Source organism: Mobula birostris, chromosome 9 (genome assembly GCF_030028105.1).
Source record: "Mobula birostris isolate sMobBir1 chromosome 9, sMobBir1.hap1, whole genome shotgun sequence".
Taxonomy (NCBI): domain Eukaryota; kingdom Metazoa; phylum Chordata; class Chondrichthyes; order Myliobatiformes; family Myliobatidae; genus Mobula; species Mobula birostris.
Genome location: NC_092378.1, coordinates 154,047,814 through 154,073,633, shown reverse-complemented (window position 1 = coordinate 154,073,633; position 25,820 = coordinate 154,047,814). Strand labels below are relative to the sequence as shown.

General features: G+C 49.5%; 1 protein-coding gene across 2 annotated transcripts in view; it reads right to left on the bottom strand.

The window, feature by feature from the left end:
* The window catches only part of trap1 (TNF receptor-associated protein 1), a 54,685-nt gene that overhangs the window by 9,229 nt on the left and 19,636 nt on the right, over window positions 1-25,820 (bottom strand). For both annotated transcript variants that reach the window (XM_072269214.1, XM_072269215.1), the window contains 11 exons: window positions 25,519-25,628; window positions 24,496-24,569; window positions 23,218-23,373; window positions 20,023-20,143; window positions 14,136-14,205; window positions 11,710-11,857; window positions 9,913-10,098; window positions 5,592-5,730; window positions 5,224-5,309; window positions 1,587-1,732; window positions 1,333-1,405 (listed from right to left, as the gene is read on the bottom strand). In XM_072269214.1, the coding sequence (XP_072125315.1) occupies window positions 1,333-1,405; window positions 1,587-1,732; window positions 5,224-5,309; window positions 5,592-5,730; window positions 9,913-10,098; window positions 11,710-11,857; window positions 14,136-14,205; window positions 20,023-20,143; window positions 23,218-23,373; window positions 24,496-24,569; window positions 25,519-25,628 (1,309 nt within the window). The remainder of the gene's footprint in view (window positions 1-1,332; window positions 1,406-1,586; window positions 1,733-5,223; window positions 5,310-5,591; window positions 5,731-9,912; window positions 10,099-11,709; window positions 11,858-14,135; window positions 14,206-20,022; window positions 20,144-23,217; window positions 23,374-24,495; window positions 24,570-25,518; window positions 25,629-25,820) is intronic.

Below are 25,820 nucleotides of genomic sequence, written 5' to 3'. Positions count from 1 at the left end.
GCTGCCACACGCCTCTGACCCACTGCTCGTGCACAGCACCCACGGCATTGTCTGAGGCACCATTAGTAATGACTACAGGTGCTTTGGGGAGCAGGTGTGCCAGGAGGGTCATGTTGGAAAGAGCTCGTTTGGTCATCAAATGTCCTGGTCTTGTCTGCTGACCAGCCTAGCACGTGATAGGGGTTATTTCCTTTAAGCGCACTATACAGGGAAGCACAAGTTCAGCAGCTTGTGGAATGAGAGAAGTTCACCATACGTAAAAACTCCTGTCGTTTTTTTAGTAATGCGGGTGGCGGGAAATCCGTAATTGTGGCTACTTTTGATGGGAGGGTTTTGCAACTTCTGTGGAGATGGGATGGATGAGAGTCAATGGTTACAACCCAGACTGGCATTTAACAGGGTTAATAATAAACCAGTGCTGGCTTAAGCATTCCAAAAGCGCGTGGAGACGAGACGTGTGTTCGGATTTGGGTGCACTGGTGACAAGTATGTCATCCAGGTAAACAAAAAGTTCCGTGAACCATTTGGAATCCCGCTATCTTGGTGTCAGCTCTGCCCCACTATTCAACATGATGCTGGCTTCGCCTGTGCCAGTCCACATAGCCCCGGATTCTTTGAGTGATCAGTAGTTAATCTATCTAAATCCCCTCGGTCAGAGCAAAGACTCCAGTCCACTGCAGCTGACCGGTATATTACTGATGCGAAGTGTTAAACATTCCTCAGGGCTACAAACACAGCCCGGCCCCCCTGACATGCCGTCTATGGCTCTTAAAGCTTCACATGCTCTGTGCCTCTATACAAGCAAACAGCACAGAAACAGGCCCTTCAGCCCATCGAACCCACTAATCCTATATCAGTACACGGGCTGTGGTCATGCTATACTGGAGCTGGAACATGTGATGTTTGCAGGCTGCCTTCAGCACATCCTTACGCTGTCGTGGTCAGTAACACAAACACATTTCTCTGTAAGTTTCTATGTATGTGTGATAACTAAATGAGTCTGAATCTGCGTCCTCCATCCTCCCCATGTTCCCACTGACTTGACTACACACTGGGGCAGTTTACAGCAGCCAATTAACCCAATGCCATTTCATTAGAATGTGGGAGGAAGCTGAGCACCCAGAGGAAACCAACGCAGTTACGAGCAAGCGTGCAAACGCCACACAGACAGTGCCCAGGGTCGCTCGTGCTGCCAGGCAGCTGCACTACCCACTGATACCGAGCAATGGTAACATGGTCAACAGAATGAGGTCACTGTAATGTGTAACAGAACGAGGTCACGGTAATGTGTAACAGAATGAAGGATTGGAAAACCAGTAACGGACGCCTCACCTGGTCGAGCAGCAGGCGAGCCAGCTCAGGGTCCCGGTCCCGCAGTTCGTTCAGCTTCTTAATCAGGATGTGACTGGAAGAGAAGTCAGCAGCCTGATAAATAGCAGCACCTCAACCCCTCTGCCTCCCTCCTCTCCGTTCCTACCACGAGGAGGATGGGGAAGGGGGGATGGGGTAGGATGTATGGGAGGGATGTGAATCTCTATTCCCCAGTGCCCTCTGCCTTTGGACTGGGGTGGGGAGTGGGGCCTTACCTGCCGTTGATCTCGAGGGTAGGCTGCAGGATCTGTGCCCGCTCCTCACTGGACTTGGCAAGCTGCTGGGTGCGCAGGAAGTGCCGAGCGGCCCCCATCTCCAGCACAGTCACCATTGCCGGGTGTGTGTCCAGGCGCGGCGTTAGCTGTGACCACAGGAGAAACACAGAGCACGGGTTAGTCCCAGCCCTGATGGACAGAGGGTTGTGGAGGGGAGAAATTCTGTACAATGTCAGTCACCATGTCCCTAACACTCTCCCGTGTCCAAAAACATTCCCTCCACCCCCATCAGTGTAACGGAAATAATCACAACCCCCCCCCCCCCCCATCACTAACAGTGAGGAACACTCCCCCCTCCCTGAAAACATTCCATAAGACATAGAAACAGAATTAGGCCATTCAGCCCATCGAGTCTGCTCCACCATTTCATCATGGCTGATCCTGGATCCCACTCAACTCCACACACCTGCCTTCTTGCCATATCATGCGACACCCTGATCGATCAGGAAAGGATAACTTCAGTCTTAAGTGTACCCACAGACTTGGAGTCCACCGCAGTCTGGGGCAGAGCATTCAGCAGATTTACTTCTCTCTGGGTAAAAGAATTCTGCCTTGCCTCTGTTCTGAAAGGTCGCCCCTCAATTTCGAGGCTGTACCCTCTAGTTCTGAATACCCCCACCAGAGGAAACATCCTCTCCACATCCACCCTATCTAGTCCTTTCAACATTCGGCAGGTTTCAATGCGATCCCCCACATTCTTCCAAATTCCAGTAAGTACAGGCCCAAAGCTGCCAAATGCTCCTCGTATGTTAACCCCTTCATTCCCAGAGTCATCCTCATGAACCTTCTCTGGACTCTCTCCAATGACAACACACCCCTTCTGAGATATGGGGTCCAAACTGTTGACAATACTCCAAGTGTGACCTGACTAGTGTCTTATAAAGCCTCAGCATTATCTCCTTGCTTTTATATTCTATTCCCCTTGAAATAAATGCCAACACTGCACTTGCCTTCCTTACCATAGACTCAACCTGTAAATTAACCTTCTGGGAGTCTTAAAGTAAAAGAACCCTTTAGTTCAGAAACTTCAGCCATCTCTGCTCTGTTGTCGTCCCTGCCAGTATCCTCCTCCAGTCCACCTGGGCAAGCTCCCTTTCTCATGCCTCTGTAATTCCCTTTATTCCATTGTGCTAACGATACATGTGAGTTATGCTTCTCCCTCTCAAATTGCGGTACCAATTCAATCATGTTATGATCACTGACTCTTAAGGGTTCCATTACATTAAGCTCCCTAATAAGACCTGAGTTATTACACAACACTCAGTTTTTGATAGCCTTTACTCCGAGTAGGCTCGAGCACAAGATGCTCACCTCATAGGCATTCCTGCTATCACTGTCCCTAATGGAGCGTCATGAACACCCACCCCTCCCATCTCTATCGTTAATGGAGTGTCAGTTATTCTGTTAAGTAGACTGCTTAATTGCTATTTTCTTTGCAGTTTAACAATTTATCCCAGCTTCTATAAAACATTTCTATCTATGTACAAGTAACCATTTAGCATGCTCCTTAGTGTGTCCCCAGTGGTTACAGTTCTCTGAAACTCTGCTATTGCATCATTTAAATAGGGGCTCTGATTGATTAATTTCTAACAGACAGTGTGGGTTATTTCTGTTTGATTAGACTGTATAATTGTTATTACATATGAATGGAATGGCTCTATGGTCTTCCATCTTTTACTGCTTCTTTCCTTCCCCTACTAGACCTGTTTCTCTCCATTTCCGATTCTTTGTTCTACTCGTGCTGAATAAAACAATTGAGAAGCAACAAGTTTTATGCCTCTTTCTTGACTTCAGAAAGAACCTTGGATAAAAAACATTAGAATCCAACATTTCCTTTGTTAGACATGACAAACATAATTTAAACTATTTAAAGGAAACAAATAGTGCTGTAACAAGAACATAAATGCTGGAAACACCCAACAGGTCAGGCAGCATCTGTGGAAGGTGGCAGATTTTGCCTGAAGACTGAGAGTCTTTTTTATCAGCTACTATATGTGGGGGTGGTGAATCGGGGGGTTTGTCTTATTTGGAGCAGGGAGGTCTATTGGGTATGGAATCTAAAGATTAGCTTTATTTGTCACATGTGCACACAGTGAAATGCATCACTGTGTGTCAATGACCAATACAGTCCAAGGCCCCCAGCAGCAAGCAGAGCTGCCAGAGGGAACCCACACGTCACGGGGAGAGCGTTCAGACTCTGTATGGACAACAGCAGGAACTGAACCTGGGGTGCTGGTTCTGTAAAGCCTTATGCAGCTGTACCTGCCCTGGAAGAGGCATCTCCAACAGGTTAGACAGAATGAATGGGTGTGGGTGTACTGTCAGAGGCCTTTGCCCTGAGCTGATCAGAGGACACTCATTAATAATAACTTATTTACAGAACGATGTAGTTCAAAGTGCTTTACAATGGTTTAAAATGCAAACATGAAAACCGGGTTCACAAACTTTGTACACTACTGTAGTTTTAGGTATTGAATTCCACAGTTCAGGAGTGTGGTTCAAAAAATCTGACCTGCCGATTATTTTATAAGGGAGATTGTTTAAATTTAAGAGACCGATGGAAGAAAACCCAAGGGCTCATGCAGGATTATAGAACAAAAATGATTCTGTGATATACTCCGGTCCCAGACCACTGAGAGCTTTAAAAACAAGTCAGACAATTAGAACAAGCAAACTTAAGGTGAGGGGAGGAGACGCAGAGAGGGTCGGAGGAAGATGTTCACCTAGTTGGCTTGTGGAACATACTGCCTAAGAGAGAGTTTAGATGAGGCCTGGAGGTCATGATCCAACTTACATAAGAAATAGGAGCAGGAGCAGGCCATCCGCCCCATCGAGCCTGCCCCGCCATTCACTAAGATCCGTAAATTCAGCTTCATCCATCTGCCTTTTCTCCATAACCTTTAATTCCCTTACTATGTAAAAATCTAACTGTATCCCAAATATATTTAGTGAAGAAGCCTCAACTGCTTCCCTGGGCAGACAATTCCACAGATTCACCACTCTCTGGGAAAAGCAGTTTCTCCGTCCTAAATCTTCTCCCCTGAATTTTGAGGCAATGGCCCCTAGTTCCAGTCTCACCTACCAATGGAAACAGCTTTCCTACTTCTATCTTATCTATCCCTTTCAAAATTTTGTGTTTCATTCTTGTGAACTCCAGAGAGTACAGTCCCAGGCGACTCAATCTCTCCTCATAGGTCAACCCTTCATCCCCGGAATCAACCTGGTGAACCTCCACTGCACTTCCTCCAAAGCCAGTATATCTTTCCTCAAGTATGGAGACCAGAACTGCACGCAGTACTCCAGGTGCGGCCTCACCAGTACCCTGTATAGTTGCAGTATGACCTCCCTGCTCTTGAATTCAATCCCTCTAGTAATGAAGGCTAACATTCCGTTTGCCTTCTTAATAACCTGTTGTATCTGCAAGCCAACTTTTTGTGATTCATGGACAAGCACTCCCAAGTCCCTCTGCACAACTTCTGGGAGGTGAGATCAGTACAGATGGGTGCTGGATACCAGCATGAGCGTGTGGGTTGAAAGGACTCTTTTCCACGTTAGTGCTCAATGTCCGCTCTCTTACCTTGATATTTGTCACCCGCTCTCCCAGGCCGTTCCTCATCCAAGCCAGGAGCCCCTCAGCGTCGGCATCGGACAGACGTTCAGCCGCTGAAATGAGAAGTGATTCTCCCGTCAGTGTAGCCAGCAGGAGCATCAGACACCCCCCTCTCCTCGGCAGAGACCGACTGTCTCTGTGTACACCCACCCCCTCTCCTCGGCAGAGTCCCTCTGTACCAGCACAGCATGTACATGAACGTACGTACGTAACTTGACACAGAAACAGGCAGTGTAAACCGGTCAAGTGCTGGCAGCAGTAACATGCACTAAAAAGTGCGACCAAATTTGTACAGAGAAAAAGGCCTCGCCTTGAGGCCCTGCTGGGCAGCGTACCTGTCTTGCTGTCCTCGTACTTTTCCTCCTTGTAGTGATCCACCACAATGTCGGTCTCCACCGAGATCAGCTTCTTCTTGTCGAACTCGCGCAGGTGAAGCAGGGTCAGTTCATCAAACTGGTCGTAGCAAAACAGGACCTATCACGGGAGGGGCAGGTTAGATCCCTGTCGCGGGAGGGGCAATTTAGACCCCGGTCACGGGAGGGACAGGTTAGACCTCTGTCACGGGTGGGGGGGGGGGGGGGCAGGTTAGACCCCTGTCACAGGAGGGGCAAGTTAAACCTCGGTCACAGGAGGGGCAGGGGGAGGACCAGGTTAAACCCGCCACGTGCAAGGTGTTTCTGGGACGACCCGCAGGCTACCCCCCGCGAGTCCTGGATAAACACAAAGACCTGAGCCACACTGACTAGCGTGGGTCTCTGTGAAAGTGCTGGGGTGTGGGGTGGTGCCAGTGGACGAACATAGAGGCCACATTTCTGATCACCAGGCAACAGCTTCTTCGCTGTGTGGCCAGCAGACCATAAGATATAGGAGCCTAGTTCGTCCATTCAGCCCATCGAGGCTGCTCCATCATTCCATCATGGCTGATTTAATTTCCTACTCAACCCCTTTCTCCTGCCCTCCCCCTGTAACCTTCAATGCCCTGACTAATTAAGAACCTATCAACCTTCACTTTAAATACATTCAATGATTTGAGCTCCATGTCTCCCTGTGGCAATGAATTCCACAGATTCACCACCCTCTGGCTAAAGAAATTTATCCTCATTTCTGTTCCAAATGGACATCCCTCTATTCTGAGGCTGTGCCCTCTGGTCCTAGACTCCCCCACTATAGGAAACATCATCTCAACATCCACTCTATCTCGGTCTTTCAATATTCAGTAAGTTTCAATGAGATTCCCCCCCCCCCCCCGCCCCACAACCAATTCTTTTAAACTCCAGTAAGTACAGGCCCGGAGCCATCAAATGCTCCTTATATATTAACCCTTTCGTTCCCGGGATCATTCTCATGAACCTCCTCTGGACCCTCTTCAATGCCAGCACATCCCTTCTATTGAGCTCAAAACTGTTCACAATACTCCATATGCGGCCTGACCAATGCCTTATAAGGCCTCATTCAGCATTACAGCCTTGCTGTTATACTCTAGTCCTCTCAAAATGAATGCTAACATTGCATTTGCATTCCGTACCACTGATTCAACCTTCAGGGAATCTTACACAAGTGCCTTTGCTCCCGATTTCTGAATTCATTCCCTGTTTAGAAAATAACCTATGTCTTTCTTTTACCAAAGGGCATGACCATACACTTCCTGACATTGTATTGCATCTTCGAATCTGTCCAAATCCTTCTGCAGACTCCCTGCTTCCTCAACACTACCTGCCCCTCCACCTATCTTTGTATCATCTACAAACTTGGCAACAAAGCCATCACTTCTGCAATCCAGATCATTGACATATAACATGTAAAGAAGTGGTCCCAACACCGAGACCTGCAGAGCACCACTGGTCACTGGCAGAAAAGACCCCCCTTGCAATGTCATCAAAGACTCTCACAAATTTCTACAGGTGTACCATGGAGCGCATTCTAACTGGCTGCACCGTGTCTGGTCTGGAGGGGCCAATGCACAAGATCAGGAAAAACTGCAGAGGATTGCACACTCAGCCAGCACTAGCCTCCCTAGCACCCAGGACACCTCAAAAACATAGCACCCATCATTAAGGACCCACATCACTCAGGACACGGCCTCTTCTCACCGCTACCATCAGGGAGGAGGGACAGGAGCCTGAAGATACACACTCAACATTTTAGGAACAGCTTCTCAACCCCCGCCATCAGATTTCTGAATGGACAATGACCACTACCTCAGTATTTTGCTCTCTTGTTGCACTGTTCACAGAATTTAAAAGAAACATATATTTCTTATTGTAATTTATAGCATTCCAGTCAAGATGGTGCCAGTGAACGATGATCCCTTGGATGACATCCGCCAGATAGAAAATCTTTTAAATTATTTCACTTTTTCTAAGCCGTGTATTGTTCTTGTGTAATGTGTGTGTGTACGGTAACTGTTGGTGTCGTGGTGTAGAGTTTGGATCTCGATCAACGTATCCAACACCGTGCTATGTCCGGAGATCTGCCCCGTGGAGATCAGAGATGAAAGCCCGAAAAGGACCGCGAACACAAGCTGACTCAGAAAAAAAGACACGGTGCAGGGTCACGAATGACTCCATCTTGAAGCATCGAGGCGAAGCCCTGCTGACCCTAATAGTGAGCACTCCCGATGGAGGCCATCAGGTCAACGGCATTCGGACCCAGTCAGCCATCACTCCCAACGGGGTCAGAGTGTCAGCGATCACTCCCAACGGGGCCAGAGTGTCAGCGATCACTCCCAACGGGGCCAGAGTGTCAGCGATCACTCCCAGCGGGGTCAGAGGGTCAGCGTTCACTCCCAACGGGGCCAGAGTGTCAGCGATCACTCCCAACGGGGCCAGAGTGTCAGCGATGACTCCCAGCGGGGTCAGAGTGTCAGCGATCACTCCCAACGGGGTCAGAGGGTCAGTGATCACTCCCAACGGGGTCAGAGTGTCAGCGATCACTCCCACCGGGGTCAGAGTGTCAGCGATCACTCCCAGCAGGGTCAGAGTGTCAGCGATCACTCCCATCGGGGTCAGAGTGTCAGCGATCACTCCCACCGGGGTCAGAGTGTCAGCGATCACTCCCAAAGGGGCAGAGTGTCAGCGATCACTCCCATCGGGGTCAGAGTGTCAGCGATCACTCCCAGCGGGGTCAGAGTGTCAGCGATCACTCCCAACGGGGTCAGAGGGTCAGCGATCACTCCCACCGGGGTCAGAGTGTCAGCGATCACTCCCAGTGGGGTCAGAGTGTCAGCGATCACTCCCAGCGGGGTCAGAGTGTCAGTGTTCACTCCCAACGGGGCCAGAGTGTCAGCGATCACTCCCACCGGGGTCAGAGTGTCAGCGATCACTCCCAACGGGGCCAGAGTGTCAGCGTTCACTCCCAACGGGGCCAGAGTGTCAGCGATCACTCCCACCGGGGTCAGAGTGTCAGCGATCACTCCCAACGGGGCCAGAGTGTCAGCGATCACTCCCAAAGGGGCAGAGTGTCAGCGATCACTCCCAACGGGGCCAGTGTCAGCGATCACTCCCAGCGGGGTCAGAGTGTCAGCGATCACTCCCAACGGGGTCAGAGGGTCAGCGATCACTCCCAACGGGGTCAGAGTGTCAGCGATCACTCCCACCGGGGTCAGAGTGTCAGCGATCACTCCCACCGGGGTCAGAGTGTCAGCGATCACTCCCATCGGGGTCAGAGGGTCAGTGTTCACTCCCAACGGGGCCAGAGTGTCAGCGATCACTCCCACCGGGGTCAGAGTGTCAGCGATCACTCCCAACGGGGCCAGAGGGTCAGTGTTCACTCCCAACGGGGCCAGAGGGTCAGTGTTCACTCCCAACGGGGCCAGAGGGTCAGTGTTCACTCCCACCGGGGTCAGAGTGTCAGTGATCACTCCCAGCGGGGTCAGAGTGTCAGTGATCACTCCCAGCGGGGTCAGAGTGTCAGTGTTCACTCCCACCGGGGCCACCACTTGGACCAGGTGTGAGTTCTGAGATTTATGTGATTGGACTGTACTCTATTCAGTCTCCTTCAGTTTTTCTGCACTTTCTTTTCTTGTGGCTGATCGGCGGGTGGGTGATCTGTAAGTTCTTTGTGTATGGGTGGGGGCTAGGGGGTTTTTTGATACTGCTGTCGCTGCCCTTTTTTGCAAGTGAGGGGGTTGGTCACTTTTTTCTGCAGGGGAGGGTTGAGAATGCAGTGCATTTGTCACTGCCTTTTTCTGCGAGTGAGAGGGTTGTTGCTGCTTTTTTTTCTCTGGGAGGGGTCAGGGATTGTTATTGTTTCTGGTTTTTCTGCAGGGAGGGGATTGGGGATCGTATTGTTACTGTTTTTCCTACGGGGAGGGGATCTGGGATTGTTATTGTTACTGTTTTTTCAGCAGGGAAGGGCCTTCTGGGATTGTTATTATCGCTGTTCTTTTCTGCAGGGAAGGAGTGGGGGATTCTGGGGTCTGTGAGTTTTGTTTCTTTTACTTTTTCATGTGTATTTCGTGGCTATCTGGAGAGGACTGATATTAGAGTTGTATTGCACCTACATATGTTGACACTAAAATGAACCTCGAGTATATTTTATGTATTTCACTGCACTGCTGACACGAAACAACAGATTTCAGAACACGTCAGTGATCTTAAACCTGATTCTGAACACTGGCTGGTATCCCGGCTGCTCCCTCCCATACTTCCTCCTCACCTCCATCTCTTTCTTCTTCATGGCCTCGAAGTACGGCGAGTGTTCGGCAAGCTCCCGCGTCGGTGCGGAGAGGTAATAAATATTCCGGCTCCCTGCCTTCATCCGGCTGCCGTACTCTGCCAGACTGGTCACCTGACCAGCCGGCAACGCCGACGATTCGAATCGCAGCAGTTTTCCGATATCCTCCTGGAATGAGCAAGGCACCGGTTAGAATCAGTAGACTGGTCTTGGCCAGCAACAACAGCTGCTCAAATAGCTCTGGTTAATCTGGCAGGGCCACAGGGCAAAGGACTATGACAAATGGGTCTGAGACTACCACTTCAGGGCCTGGGCTTTGCCCAGTTTACTGATCTGAGTTCAATCCACCAAATTCCTTCAGGAGTTTGTTTCACACCCCAGATTCCTGCAGCCTCCGGTGTCTCAACATTAACCTTCTCCCTCTCACCCTCAACCTGTGTCCTCTCCTTTCCTGGGAAAAGACTACGACCATTGTTGGATTAGGGTGTAGAATTAGAATTGTTATTATCTCGGTACTTCTGGACCCTCCCTTTGTGCTGCTCTCTGGCGTTCACTCGATGAAGGACAAGCTGGATTGCATTTAGCTGAGGCTGCAGGAGTGTGAGATGAGCAACTGGTGCGTGCTGGTTCTTGCAGAAACGTGGCTCCAGGACAACATCCCATACACCATCAATCTACAGGTTGTGACACAAAGGGACCTGCTCTCTGTTATTATTGTGTATCTGTATGTGCTATGTGTAACATTTAATAAAGGCTTTTTCCACTGAACTTGGGTGGAACTACAACAAGAGTTCACCGGTTAAGGGTGACAGGTAAAATGTTTAAGGGGAACATGATGGGAAACTTCACTCAGAGGGTGGTGAGCGCGTAGAACTAGCTGCCAGCACAAGTGGTGCATGTGCGCTTGATTTTAACATTTAAGACAACATTGGGTTAGTCTGTGGATGGGAGGGGTATGGAGTGACATGGTCCAGGTGCAGGTCGCTGGAACTAGGTGGTTTAAACAGTCCAGCATGAACTAGATGGGCTGAATGGCCTATTTACTGTACTTTTACTCTAAAACGATTAGCACCAACTTTTATACCTCATTCTTGACTTCTGAAGAACCCATGGATTACAGAAGTATCAGGATCCAACACCATCTACCTTGTCAATGCCCCTCGGGATTTTGAAACCTCTTACCAGGTCATCCTTTACACCCCTTCGTACCCAGGAAACAGTCTTAGCCTGCCCAGTCGCTCCTTATAACCCAACCCGTCTAGTCCAGATAACATCGTTATAATTTGTTTTTAAAATGACATGAATAAGATTGAAAGAGAGCAGAGAAAATTTACAAGGATGTTGCTGGGACATGAGGACCTGAGTTAAAGGGAAAGGTCGAATAGGTTCGGACTTTATTCCTATAGGAGAATGAGGGAGATTCGACAGGTATACAAAATTATGAGGGGGTATAGATAGAGTAAATGCAAACTGCTTTTTTCAGCTGAGGTTGCGTGAGACTACAACCAGAGGTCATGAGTTAAGGGTGAAAGGTGAAATATTTAAGGGCAACCAGAGGGAGAATCTCTGCACTCAGAGGGTGGTGTGAGTGTGGCTGCTCCAAGATAACATTCTCCATCTCCCTCTTGCCGACCAACCAGAGGTTAAAGGCTCTCGCTATCCCTGACAGGCTCTGCCCCACTGGGAACGGTCCCAGTGTCAGAGAGAATTCACAACCTTGTCCTGTACAAAATCAACCCAGTAACGGGACTGACTCCCTCTCTGGAATCAGATGGAGACCTTCACATCCTGCTCAGCCGACGTCACTATCCCCTCGCGGATGAACAAGCCGTAATCCTCGTAGAACTTGAGGAATTTCTCTGGCTCCTTCTTCCCCTGGTCCAGGAAAAACTTGATGACTCGCTGCTGCAGAACATCTCGGAGCTTCCTGCCGAAAGAGAACGGGGTGAGACACAGATCAAGGGAGAAGCCCCCACCCAAGATCTGAACCGCGGTGGGGGGAGAGGGGGATCTCAGGAGATCCACCAAAACCGTCTATAGTTGAGTAACAGGAGGGGTGGGGAACCCAGGCAGAGGGAGACCCCAGCTTGGGGTTTGAAGAACTGACCGGGAGGGTGAAAGTCCCTGACAGGAAGTTTGTCACCAGATTCGCCTCAAACGTTTACAGACACTATGCTGGGAGCCTGAGAGTGAGATCCCTCTTCCACTATCTGGACTACTGCCCCTTCACCCACAATCAGAATTATGTTTAATATCACTGGCATATGTGGCAACATTTGTTATTATACAACTGCAGTACAGAATGATTAAAAAACTTTAAATTACATTAAGTACTACATATATTAAATAGTCAGTGTAAAAAAGAGGAAAAATTACTGAGGTGTTCATGGACCATTGAGAGGGGAAGGAGCTGTTGAGTGTGCGTCTTCAGGCTCCTGTACCTCCGCCCTGATGGTAGTAATGAAAAGAGGGCATGTCCTGGGTGGGGGGGTCTTTAATAATGGATGCCACCTTCTGACCCTCCCAACCAGGGATCTCTCTGCCTGGCTCCACTGCCTCAGATCCCACACCTGGAGTTTGGAGCAGGAAAACCTCACGAGATGACGAGAGCCAGCTGTATGGGCGATGCTTGGAACGGGAAGGGTGGGTGCTTTTGTTTGTGTATGTGTGTGGGGTGCATGGGGTGTGTGTGTGTGTGTATGTGTGTGGGAGGGGGTGTGTGGGGTGTGGAAGTGCACACGCGTGGGGAGTTGTGAGGAAGTGCGTGTACGGGGGGTGTGAGCGTGAGGTGTATGTGGTGGGGGGGTTAGCGAGGGGAGGGGGTGTCTACAGCAGTACGTCAGTGGGAAAGATCTGATCCACCGTCAGTGGCAGGATGACCTCTTCCTGTGCTCCAGAGGTCTCCCTAACTCGCAGGCATGGCAGGAATGATGGGCGGTACATGGGCACAGCAGTCAGCTTTACAGCACCAACTGTACGGTGGGATTCAACTCGCACCGTTGTAAGGAGTTTGTACGTTACCCCCGTGAATGTGTGGATGTCCAGCCCCCTCTCACGTTCCACAGACGTACAGGTTAGTGTTAGTGAGTTGTGGGCAAACACGAGGAAATCTGCAGATACTGGAATTTCAAGCAACACATGTAAAAGTTGCTGGTGAACGCAGCAGGCCAGGCAGCATCTATAGGAAGAGGTACAGTCGACTTTTCGGGCCGAGACCCTTCGTCAGGACTAACTGAAAGAAGAGATAGTAAGAGATTACACTTCCTCCCTTACCACCATTCAGGGCCCCAGACAGTCCTTCCAGGTGAGGCAACACTTCACCTGTGAGTCGGCTGGGGTGATATACTGCGTCCGGTGCTCCCGATGTGGCCTTCTATATATTGATGAGACGTGACGCAGACTGGGAGACCGTTTTGCTGAACACCTACACTCTGTCCGCCAGAGAAAGCAGGATCTCCCAGTGGCCACACATCTTAATTCCACGTCCCATTCCCATTCTGACATGTCTATCCATGGCCTCCTCTACTGTAAAGATGAAGCCACACTCAGGTTGGAGGAACAACACCTTATATTCCGTCTGGGTGGCCTCCAACCTGATGGCATGAACATCGACTTCTCTAACTTCCGCTAATGCCCCACCTCCCCCTCGTACCCCATCCCTTATTTATTTATATACACACATTCTTTTTCTCTCTCTCCTTTTTCTCCCTCTGTCTCTCTCACTATACCCCTTGCCCATCCTCTGGGTTTTCCCCCCCTCCCCTTTTTCTTTCTCCCTGGGCCTCCTGTCCCATGATCCTCTCATATCCCTTTTGCCAGTCAACTGTCCAGCTCTTGGCTCCATCCCTCCCCCTCCTGTCTTCTCCTATCATTTCGGATCTCCCCCTCCCACTTTCATATCTCTTACTAGCTCTTCTTTCAGTTAGTCCTGACGAAGGGTCTCGGCCTGAAATGTCAACTGTACCTCTTCCTAGAGATGCTGCCTGGCCTGCTGTGTTCACCAGCAACTTTGATGTGTGTTGAGTTGTGGGCATGCTATGTTGGCACTGGCAGGGTAGTGACACCTCCGGGCTGTCCCAGCGTGTCCTCAGGTTACGTTGATGCAAAACGACACATTTCATTGTATGTTTCAGTGTACTTGAGCCAATCTCTCTCTTCACCCTCCTGGAGGGACCCGCCCCTGGCCCGGACCCAGCTCCGCGTACCTGATGAGCGAGCTCTCCTGAAGCAGCTCTCTGCTGAGGTTCAGGGGGATGTCCTCACTGTCAACCACGCCTGCGGCAAACACACACCAGGGCAAGGGTCAGTCCATGCGAGGAGGCCAGGCAACAACAGCGGCGGCGGCAGAGAGAGGCAGCTGTCTGTGGCCAGCGGTGGTGTGGGACTCTCTGATACTTGGCCAGAGCAGGAATATTAACATTAGCAAAGGCAAGCTGGATGGTGCCGGCCTCTTTCCGAGGGTAGAAGAGACCAAAACTAAGCGGCATCAATTGAGACTGAGAGGGGGCAAGATGTAGAAGGAACCCGAGAAGCACCTTCGTCACACAGAGTGTACGGAATCAGCTGCCTGTCAGAGGAAGTGGTTGAGACAGGGGCATTAGTATCATTAAACAAGCAAGAGGATAGGTACGTGCATGGAGGAGCAGGAGCAGGGGATGCTAACGTGGACTCCATGGGACCCCTCAGTTTATGGTAAGAGTCGATGGCATAAACAAGGTTGGGAACTTGCTTCCAGGGATATGGAGCAATCGTGGGGTGTGCACCAGGGTCAGGTTGGGCAATCCACACTGTCAGCTCTATAACTCTAACAGAAGAGAAGGTGGTGCTGACAGAGGGGAGAGAACTCGTGAGCAACCCCTGAACCTTAACGGGATTCTGACTTCAGGGGGTTGGTTGGAAGGGATGTAGGTCTGGGGAAAGGGCAACTTGCAGAGCCTTTCCCATGAGATATAAACTAGCCTGGAGTCCACAACCCGTCCCAGTCCTGTCACAACAGTCAGCAGTGCTTCAACCCCATGGCTGAGGAGAGCAGGCTGGGTAGGGGACAGGAGTGACTACCGGGGAGGGGGCGTGAAATATCGATGTGGAGTGAGTGGACGATCAGTAAGTGAGGGTAACCTGGAGAAACATCGAAAGCACGTTTTATCAATGATGAGAGGGCAGAACGCTGAGGTTCTGAGGAATTTCCTGCAGATTCTGCCGCACAATTCCCAAAGGTAAGCAATAACTAGGAACGTTGGCACAATGTTTAGTATTGATTATCGGGGAAATTTGAATACAAAAGTAGGGAGGTTACACGTTACACAGGGCATCCCTAATCCTGGACACTGGACATGATAAAAACCCTACATAGGGAAGGCTCTGAATACATTAAGCAATTCAGATGTTCAGCACACTAGTGTGAAGAACCGGGAGGTGTTTCATGAGGGAAGGTTGGCCAGATTGGGATTGTAACCCCAGAGAAGGGTATCGAATGAAAAGGTTTAGACAGGGTGAGAGTGGAGTGGATACCTGCTTTGGTAGGAGAGCCTGGAGTCACTGTTTCACCCTTTTCAAACAGATGAGATGAGCAACACATACAAAACGCTGGCAGAACTCAGCAGGAAAGGAAGGGCGAAGAGGCCCGAATTCTGGACCAAAGCAGAAGAGGTGAAGAGGCAGAAACGTGGACCCAAGGTTACGACGACACCAGTCCCAGGCTTCTTCACTGGGAAAGCAGAGTCAAGGGACCGGAGGTGACATGGTGGTGTAGCAGCTAGCGTAATGCTTTACGCACCAGCAATTGGGAATCAACTCCCAGTGCTCTCTGTAAGGAGATTGTATGTTCTGGTAGGTTTTCTCTCAAGTGAAGGAGAATGAAAGGTGACTTGATGGAAACAAAGAAAACCTACAGCACAATACAGGCCTTTTGGCCCACAAAGCTGTCCCGAACATGTCCTTACCTGAGAAATTACCTAGTGTTACCCATAACCCTTATTTTTCTGAGCTCCATGAACCTGTACAGGAGTTTCTTAAAAGACCCTATCGTATCCGCCTCCACCACCGTTGCCGGCAGCCCATTCCACGCACTCACCACTCTCTGCGTAAAAAACTTAACCCTGACATCTGTGTAGCTACTTCCAAGCACCTTAAAGCTGTGCCCTCTCAGGTTAGCCATTTCAGCCCTGGGAAAAAGCCTCTGACTGTCCACACAATCAATGCCTCTCATCATCTTGTACACCTTTATCAGGTCACCTCTCATCCTCCGTCGCTCCAAGGAAAATAGGCCGAGTTCACTCAACCTATTCTCATAAGGCATGCTCCCCAATCCAGGCAACATCCTTGTAAATCTCCTCTGCACCCTTTCTATGGTTTCCACGTCCTTCCTGTAGTGAGGCAACCAGAATTGAGCACAGTACTCCAAGTGGGGTCTGACCAGGGTCCTATATAGCTGTAACATTACCTCTCGGCTCCTAAACTCAATCCCACGATTGATGAAGGCCAATGCACCGTATGCCTTCTTAACCACAGAGTTAACCTGCGTAGCAGCTTTGAGTGTCCTATGGACTCGGACCCCAAGATCCCTCTGATCCTCCACACTGCCAAGAGTCTTACCATTAATGCTATATTCTGCCATCATATTTGACCTACCAAAATGAACCACCTCACACTTATCTGGGTTGAACTCCACCTGCCACTTCTCAGCCCAGTTTTGCATCCCATCGATGTCCCGCTATAACCCCTGACAGCCCTCCACACTATCCACAACACCTCCAACTTTTGTGTTATCAGCAAATTTATCAACCCATTCCTCCACTTCTTCATCCAGGTCATTTATAAAACTCACAAAAAGTAAGAGTCCCAGAACAGATCCCTGAGGCACACCACTGGTCACCGACCTCCATGCAATAGACAATAGGTGCAGAAGTAGACCATTTGGCCCTTTGAGCCTGCACCGCCATTCTGAGATCATGGCTGATCATCTACTATCAATACCCGGTTCCTGCCTTGTCTCCATAACCCTTGAGTCCCCTATCCATAAGATACCTATCTAGCTCCTTCTTGAAAGCATCCAGAGAACTGGCCTCCACTGCCTTCTGAGGCAGTGCGTTCCACACCTCCACAACTCTATGGGAGAAGAAGTTCCTCCTCAACTCTGTCCTGTAAATGACCTACCCCTTATCCTTAAACCATGCCCTCTGGTACTGGACCCTCCCAACATCTGGAACATATTTCCTGCCTCTATCTTGTCCAATCCCTTAATAATCTTATATGTCTCAATCAGATCCCCCCTCAATCTCCTTAATTCCAGTGTGTACAAGCCCAGTCTCTCTAACCTCTCTGCGTAAGACAGTCCGGACATCCCAGGAATTAACCTAGTGAACCTACGCTGCACCTCCTCCACAGCCAGGATGTCCTTCCTTAACCCTGGAGACCAAAACTGCACACAATACTCCAGGTGTGGTCTCACCAGGGCCCTGTACAAATGCAAAAGGATTTCCTTGCTCTTGTACTCAATTCCCTTTGTAATAAAGGCCAACATTCCATTAGCCTTCTTCACTGCCTGCTGCACTTGCTCCAGAGACTGATGAACAAGTACTCCTAGATCGCTTTGTATTTCTCCCTTACCTAACTCCACACCGTTCAGATAATAATCTGCCTTCCTGTTCTTGCTCCCACAGTGAATAACCTCACACTTATTCAAATTAAACGCCATCTGCCAAGTTTCTGCCCACTCACCCAGCCCATCCAAGTCACCATGAATTCTCCTAACATCCTCATCACATGTCACACTGCCACCCAGCTTAGTATCATCAGCAAACTTGCTGATGTTATTCACAATGCCTTCCTCTAAATCATTGACGTAAATCGTAAACAGCTGTGGTCCCAATACCGAGCCCTGAGGCACCCCACTGGTCACCACCTGCCATTCTGAGAAACACCCATTCACTGCTACCCTTTGCTTTCTATCTGCCAACCAGTTTTCTATCCATGTCAATATCCTCCCCCCAATGCCATGAGCTCTGATTTTACCCACCAATCTCCTATGTGGTACCTTATCGAATGCCTTCTGGAAGTCAAGGTACACCACATCCACTGGATCTCCCACACCTATCTTCCTGGTTACATCCTCGAAAAACTCCAATAGATTAGTCAAGCATGATTTGCCCTTGGTAAATCCATGCTGGCTCGGCCCAATCCTATCACTGCTATCAAGATATGCTGCTATTTCATCCGCACCTTCCCCACTACTGATGTTAGGCTAACAGGGCGATAGTTCTCTGTTTTCTCCCTCCTTCCTTTCTTAAAAAGTGGGATAACATTAGCCATTCGCTAATCCTCAGGAACTGATCCTGAATCTAAGGAACATGGGAAAATGATCACCAATGCATCCACAATTTCCAGAGCCACCTCCTTTAGTACCCTAGGATACAGACCATCTGGACCTGGGGATTTGTTAGCCTTCAGTCCCATCAGTCTACTCATCACCGTTTCCTTCCTAATGTCAATCTGCTTCAGTTCCTCTGTTACCCTATGTCCTTGGCCCATCCATACATCTGGGAGATTGCTTGTGTCTTCCCTAGTGAAGACAGATCCAAAGTACTTATTAAATTCATCTGCCATTTCTCTGTTTCCCATAACAATTTCTCCCAATTCATTCTTCAAGGAATATGCCTTCTTAACCACAGAATATGCAGAATATGACCCGTTTACAACCACTCTGCCTTCTGAGGGCAAGCCAGTTCTGGATCGACAAAGCAATGTCCCCTTGGATCCCATGCCTCCTTACTTTCTCAATAAGCCTTGCATGGGGTACCTTGTCAAATGCCTTGCTGAAATCCATATACACTACATCTACTGCTCTACCTTCATCAATGTGTTTAGTCACATCCTCAAAAAATTCAATCAGGCTTGTAAGGCACGACCTGCCTTTGACAAAGTCATGCTGACTATTCCTAATCATATTATGCCTCTCCAAATGTTCATAAATCCTGCCTCTCAGGATCTTCTCCATCAACTTACCAACCACTGAAATAAGACTCACTGGTCTATAATTTCCTGGGCTGTCTCTACTCCCTTTCTTGAATAAGGGAACAACATCCGCAACCCTCCAATCCTCCGGAACCTCTCCCTTCCTCATTGATGATGCAAAGATCATCGTCAGAGGCTCAGCAATCTCCTCTTTCGCTTCCCACAGTAGCCTGAGGTACATCTCATCTGGTCCCAGTGACTTATTCAACTTGATGCTTTCCAAAAGCTCCAGCACATCCTCTTTCTTAATATCTACATGCTCGAGCTTTTCAGTCCACTGCAAGTCATTCCTATAATCGCCAAGATCCTTTTCAGTAGTGAATACGGAAGCAAAGTATTCATTAAGTATCTCTGCTATTTCCTCCAGTTCCACACACACTTTTCCACTGTCACACTTGATTGGTCCTATTCTCTCACGTCTTATCCTCTTGCCCTTCACATACTTGTAGAATGCCTTGGGGTTTTCCTTACTCCCGTCCGCCAAGGCCTTCTCATGGCCCCTTCTGGCTCTCCTAATTTCATTCTTAAACTCCTTCCTGCTAGCCTGATCTCTATCATTACCTAGTTTTTTGAACCTTTCGTAAGTTCTTCTTTCCTTCTTGACTAGATTTACAACAGGATGGATGTGTACAGGATGAGAAGAGGAGTAGATTGAGTGGGCAGCCAGACTTTCCCCAGGGAGGGAAGTATAATGGGGACGCTAGAGGTAAACTCTTTACACAGAGAGTGGTGGCTGCATGGAAAGCCCTGCCAAGGCTGGTGGTAGAGGCAGATACATTAGGGATGTCTAGGTAACTCTTAGATAGGCACATAGACGATAGAGAAATGGAGGGTTATGTGGGAGGGAAGGGGTTAAAGAGTTGGCACAACATTGTGGGCTGAAGGGTCTGTTCTGTGTTCTATTCCAAAGACGTACTGGTAGATTATGGACGTGCTATGTTGGTGCTAGAGCTTGTTCACACTTGCTCAGACTGATACAAACGACACATTTCATTGTATGTTTTGATGTGCTTGTGACAAATGATTGCTACAAGCCCACGGAACATTCCGCTGGGTGTGCCTAGTTGCTGAGCGACTTACCGCGGAGGAAGCGGAGCCACTTGGGGAGGATGTCGCTGGCTTTGGTCTGGATCAACACCTTTCGACTGTAGAGTGACACACTGGAGCCCATCTCTCTGCTCACATCAAACATGCTTGGCTTCTGAACGGGGACAGAGGAAACCCTCAGTAAATGTTCCTACTTCACTCCCCGTTCCCGAGTCACCTCCCGTAGGGAAATACACCCTCGCACATCGTGGTCATAAAGCACAGAGACAGGCCCTTCCGCCCATCTAGCCTCTACTCAGCTTAGTCCCATTGACCTGCATCTGGACCATAGCTTTCCAAACCCCTCCCATCCGTGTACCTGTCCAAATTTTTCTTAAATGTTTGCATTCAAATCTGCATCCCCCACTTGCACTGGCAGCTCTGAGTGAAGAAGTTCCCCTCATGTTTCCCTTAAACTTTTCACCTTTCACCCTTAACCCATGACCTCTAGTTGTAGTCTCACCCAACTTCTGTGGAAAAAGAACTGTTTGCACTTACCCTATCTATACCCCTCATAATTCTGTATACCTCTAGCGAATCTCCCCTCATTCTCCCTCACTCCAGGGATTAAAGTCCGAACCTATTCCACCTTTCCCTATAACTCAGGTCCTCAAATCCTGGCTCTAGAGTATTTCATATTTCAGTAATATTGTAAACACATTCCTTGATTAAGCATTTTTTGTTTAAGTGAGCCATTACAGAACATAGAACATAAAATAGTACAGCAGAGTACAGGCCCTTCGGCCCACAATGTTGTGCCGACCCTCAAACCCTGCCTCCCATATAACCCCCCACCTTAAATTCCTCCATATACCTGTCTAGCAGTCTCTTAAACTTCACTAGTGTATCTGCCTCCACCACTGACTCAGGCAGTGCATTCCACGCACCAACCACCCTCTGAGTAAAAAACCTTCCTCTAATATCCCCCTTGAACTTCCCACCCCTTACCTTAAAGCCATGTCCTCTTGTATTGAGCAGTGGTGCCCTGGGGAAGAGGCACTGCCTATCCACTCTATCTATTCCTCTTATTATCTAGTACACCTCTATCATGTCTCCTCTCATCCTCCTCCTCTCCAAAGAGTAAAGCCCTAGCTCCCAATGGGTTGTAAAAGTCCGTGAACGGCAAACGTCATGTCACCGCGTCAAATGTGTGCATCTCACAAAAAGTAAAGACAAAACTAATTCAAGTTTTCCTCGGTTCCTGCCTCTTTCTTTAATTTTGTTTTCTGTTTAGGAGTTACAAAACATAACGCTGGTAACATCCTTGTAAATTTTCTCTTCACTCTTTCAAACTTATTCATATTTTTCCTATAGGTAGGTGACCATAACTGCAGACAGTACTCCAAATTTGGCCTCACTAATGTCTTATACAACCTCAACATAGCATCATATCTCCTGTATTCAATACTGTGATTTAGGAAAGCCAATGTGCCAAAATCTCTTTACAGACCTATCCACTTGGAATAAACACAAGAGATTCTGCAGAGGCTGGAAATCCAGAGTGACACACACACAAAATGCTGTAGCAACTCAGCAGGTCAGGCAGCATCAATGGAGAGGAATAAACAGTTTTGGTCTGAGACCCTTCATAATGACTGGAAGGGAAGGGGAAATCTATCTGGGATGCTACTCCTAAGGAATTATAGATCCGTATTCCCAAATCCTTCTGTTATTCTGCGTTCCCCAGTGCCCAATTGCTCACTGTGCCAATCGCTCCCCAGTGCCCAATCGCTTACTGTGCCCAATCGCTCACTGTGCCAATCGCTCCCCAGTGCCCAATCGCTAACAGTGCCCAATCGCTAACAGTGCCCAATCGTTCACTGTGCCCAATCGTTCCCCAGTGCCCAATCGTTCACTGTGCCCAATCGTTCCCCAGTGCCCAATCGTTCCCCAGTGCCCAATTGCTCACTGTGCCCAATCGTTCCCCAGTGCCCAATCGCTAACAGTGCCCAATCGTTCACTGTGCCCAATCGTTCCCCAGTGCCCAATCGTTCACTGTGCCCAATCGTTCCCCAGTGCCCAATTGCTCACTGTGCCCAATCGTTCCCCAGTGCCCAATCGCTTACTGTGCCCAATCGCTAACAGTGCCCAATCGTTCCCCAGTGCCCAATCGTTCCCCAGTGCCCAATCGCTCACTGTGCCCAATCGCTCACTGTGCCCAATCGTTCCCCAGTGCCCAATCGTTCCCCAGTGCCCAATCGCTCACTGTGCCAATCGCTCCCCAGTGCCCAATCGTTCCCCAGTGCCCAATCGTTCCCCAGTGCCCAATTGCTCACTGTGCCCAATCGTTCCCCAGTGCCCAATCGCTTACTGTGCCCAATCGCTAACAGTGCCCAATCGTTCCCCAGTGCCCAATCGCTCACTGTGCCCAATCGTTCCCCAGTGCCCAATCGCTCCCCAGTGCCTAATCGCTTACTGTGCCCGATTGCTCACTGTGCCCGATCGCTCCCCAGTGCCCAATCACTCACTGTGCCCAATCGCTCCCCAGTGCCCAATTGCTCACTGTGCCCAATCGCTCCCCAGTGCCCAAATGCTCACTGTGCTCAATTGCTCACTGTGCCCAAACGCTCCACAGTGCCCGATCGCTCACCAGTGCCCAATCACTCACTGTGCCCAATCGCTAACAGTGCTCAAATGCTCACTGTGCCCAAACGCTCCCCAGTGCCCAATCACTCACTGTGCCCAATCGCTCCCCAGTGCCCAATCACTCACTGTGCCCGATCGCTCACCAGTGCCCAATTGCTCACTGTGCCCAAACGCTCCCCAGTGCCCAATCACTCACTGTGCCCAATCGCTCCCCAGTGCCCAAATGCTCACCGTGCCCAAACGCTCACCGTGCCCAAACGCTCACCGTGCCCAAACGCTCCACAGTGCCCGATCGCTCACCAGTGCCCAATCACTCACTGTGCCCAAACGCTCCCCTGTGCCCGATCACTCACTGTGCAAGCCCTACTCTATTTTGCCCTCCCAAAGTGCAACACCTCACAGTTGTCAATATTAAATTCTATCTTTCCTTTTTCCAGCTGGTTCAGCTGGACTCCCTGGGTGAATGAAATGGTATAAGCGCAAGCTTGACTGCTGCTTTACAGAAACTCCAGGGGTTCAGTAATTCAGTAATGGGGGCACGTTTGCTCCATCTTCCCCCCCACCCCGACCAGTCACCTGTGGGTCAGAGCCCTGACCACCCACCATGTCCGGCACGTAGAAGATGCTACGAATGTTGAGGGGAGCGTCCGTCCGGTAGTGCAGAACGTAGCGCGGTTTGTCGTAAACCTTTGCAACGTAGCGGTAGAATTCCTCGTGCTGCCACTCGCTGATATCCTTGGGGTCCATCATCCAGAGAGCCTGAAATGCACAGATACTGAACGCAGTTAACCAGCTGTCACTCAGGCTGATGGGTCGTACCCTGCCTGACGCTGACACCCTGTTCCGTGAAACCTGGTTCGATGGCAGGGATAGGAACCTCTCACTACTGGTAAGTGAGTGAACTATTTATTTCCTGGACAAGACAGACAGACTGAACATTCAGTAAAACTTTCCAGTCACACTTCGTTGCTCGAAGTGGCAGGACAAGACAAGCACTAAACAGTCAGTAACCCACTCAAGTTACAGACAGCAGCAAATACTTGTCTTAAGTGTGCATGCCTGGGCACACCTCCACCGTTTACTGTTTGCACAGCACCAGTCGTGACCCCCAGCCCGTGGTGATCCAGAGAGTGGCTGCCGCTATCAGTGCACAAGGTTTATACTCTACCGGAGGCACGACATCATCAGCTGAGCAGCAGCCAGTAGAAGGGCCGAATGCCCACTCCCCACGTCCCATGTGTGGTCAAGTTTGACACTTACTGCAACACACCCCTTTTCCCCAGGCCCTGCACAAACCTCAGACTCGGGGAACGGTTCACGAAAATGATTGCAGGATTGAGTGGCTTGTCACATGAAGAGCGTTTGATGGCTCTGGGCCTGTATTCACTGGAATTCAGAAGAACCTCATTGAAACCTATCAAATGGTGAAAGGCCTCGACAGAGTGGAGGGGCAGAGGATGCTTCCTATGGTGGGAGAGTCTCAGACCAGAGGACAATGCCTCAAAATAGAGGGGTGTCCTTTTAAAGCAGAGATGAGAAGGGAGAGTGGTGAAACTGTGGAATTTGTTGCCACAGGCAGCTGTGGAGGCCAAATCTCCAGATATATTTAAGGCAGAGGTTGACAGATTCTTGATTGGTCAGGGGTGAAGGGCTACGGGGAGAAGGCAGGAGACTGGGGCTGAGAGGAAAATGGATCAGCCATGATGAAATGGCAGAGCAGACTCAATGGGCCAAATGGCCTAATTCTGTTCCTATATCGAATGGTCTTGGCCTCTCGCTGCCAGCCCAGGCATGACCAACAGACTCAGCCGGGTTCCCCAGAGCAACAAGGGTTCCGGGGTGACCTGCTGGCACTCAGATCAGCCCATCCTCTTCACCCACCTGCAGAGTATTCAGCCGTCGCCCATTCAGGTAGATCGGAAAACTGACAAAGTTACTGTACTTATTCACCACCTCTGAAAAACAAACCAGGGGTAGGGTTAACCTAGTCATTAACCCGGGGCACTGCAAAGTTAACCCAATCACCATTTCATTAACCCAGGGCCACTGCAGAGTTAACCCAATCACCAGCTCATTAACCCAGGGACACTGCAGAGTTAACCTAGTTACCAGCTCATTAACCCAGGGCCACTGCAGAGTTAACCCAATCACCAGCTCATTAACCCAGGGACACTGAAGAGTTAACCTAGTTACCAGCTCATTAACCCAGGGACACTGCAGAGTTAACCCAATCACCAGCTCATTAACCCAGGGACACTGCAGAGTTAACCTAGTTACCAGCTCATTAACCCAGGGACACTGCAGAGTTAACCTAGTTACCAGCTCATTAACCCAGGGCCACTGCAGAGTTAACCTAGTTACCAGCTCATTAACCCAGGGGAACTGCAGAGTTAACCCAATCACCAGCTTGTTAACCTCGCAACAGCTCTAACCTTGGGAACTGCAGAGTTAAACCAGTTAGCAGCTCGTTAGCCTAGCAAGCAGCACCAACCCAGGAATAGTGTAGAGTTAACCCAGTCACCAGCTCTAGACATATGCCAGTGATTTTAAACTTGGTTCTGAACAGCACAGTCACTGCCTCTAACCCACAACACAGGAATGCAGTTCACGAAATCCTTCAGCCGCTGTAGGGAGTTTGTACATTCTCACTGTGACGGTGTCCGTTTCCTCCCAAATCCCAAATGTGTACAGGCCACTCAGTTGTGGATCATCATGGAGACACGTGTGGGCTCCCCCAGCACATCCTCAGACGCTGTTGGCCATTGACAAAAAAACCCTCTCTGTATATTTCAATGTATTTGACACATAAAGCCGATCCTTAACCCTTTGTTAGAGTAGCTGAGGGATCTGTGCACATGAACTGTGTGCTTCACTTTAACAATCTGGGTAGCTGCTCATCCTCACCTTTAACCCGATCTTCATTTGCAAATTCCTTGCAGGGCTCCTTCAGGTGCAGGACGATCTTGGTCCCTGGTTTCACCCCCGAGGCTTGTGCCACCTCAAACATCCCAGAGCTGGCGGCAAAGAGAGTCCTCAGGGTCAGCCATACTGCATCGTTAACCCCTTCCTTCCGTAAACACCCTCCACACACACAGCCCCTCACACTGCATCATTAATCCCACCCTTCCCCAAACACCCTCCACACCTCACACTGCATCATTAACCCCTTCCTTCCCAAACACCCTCCACACCTCACACTGCATCAT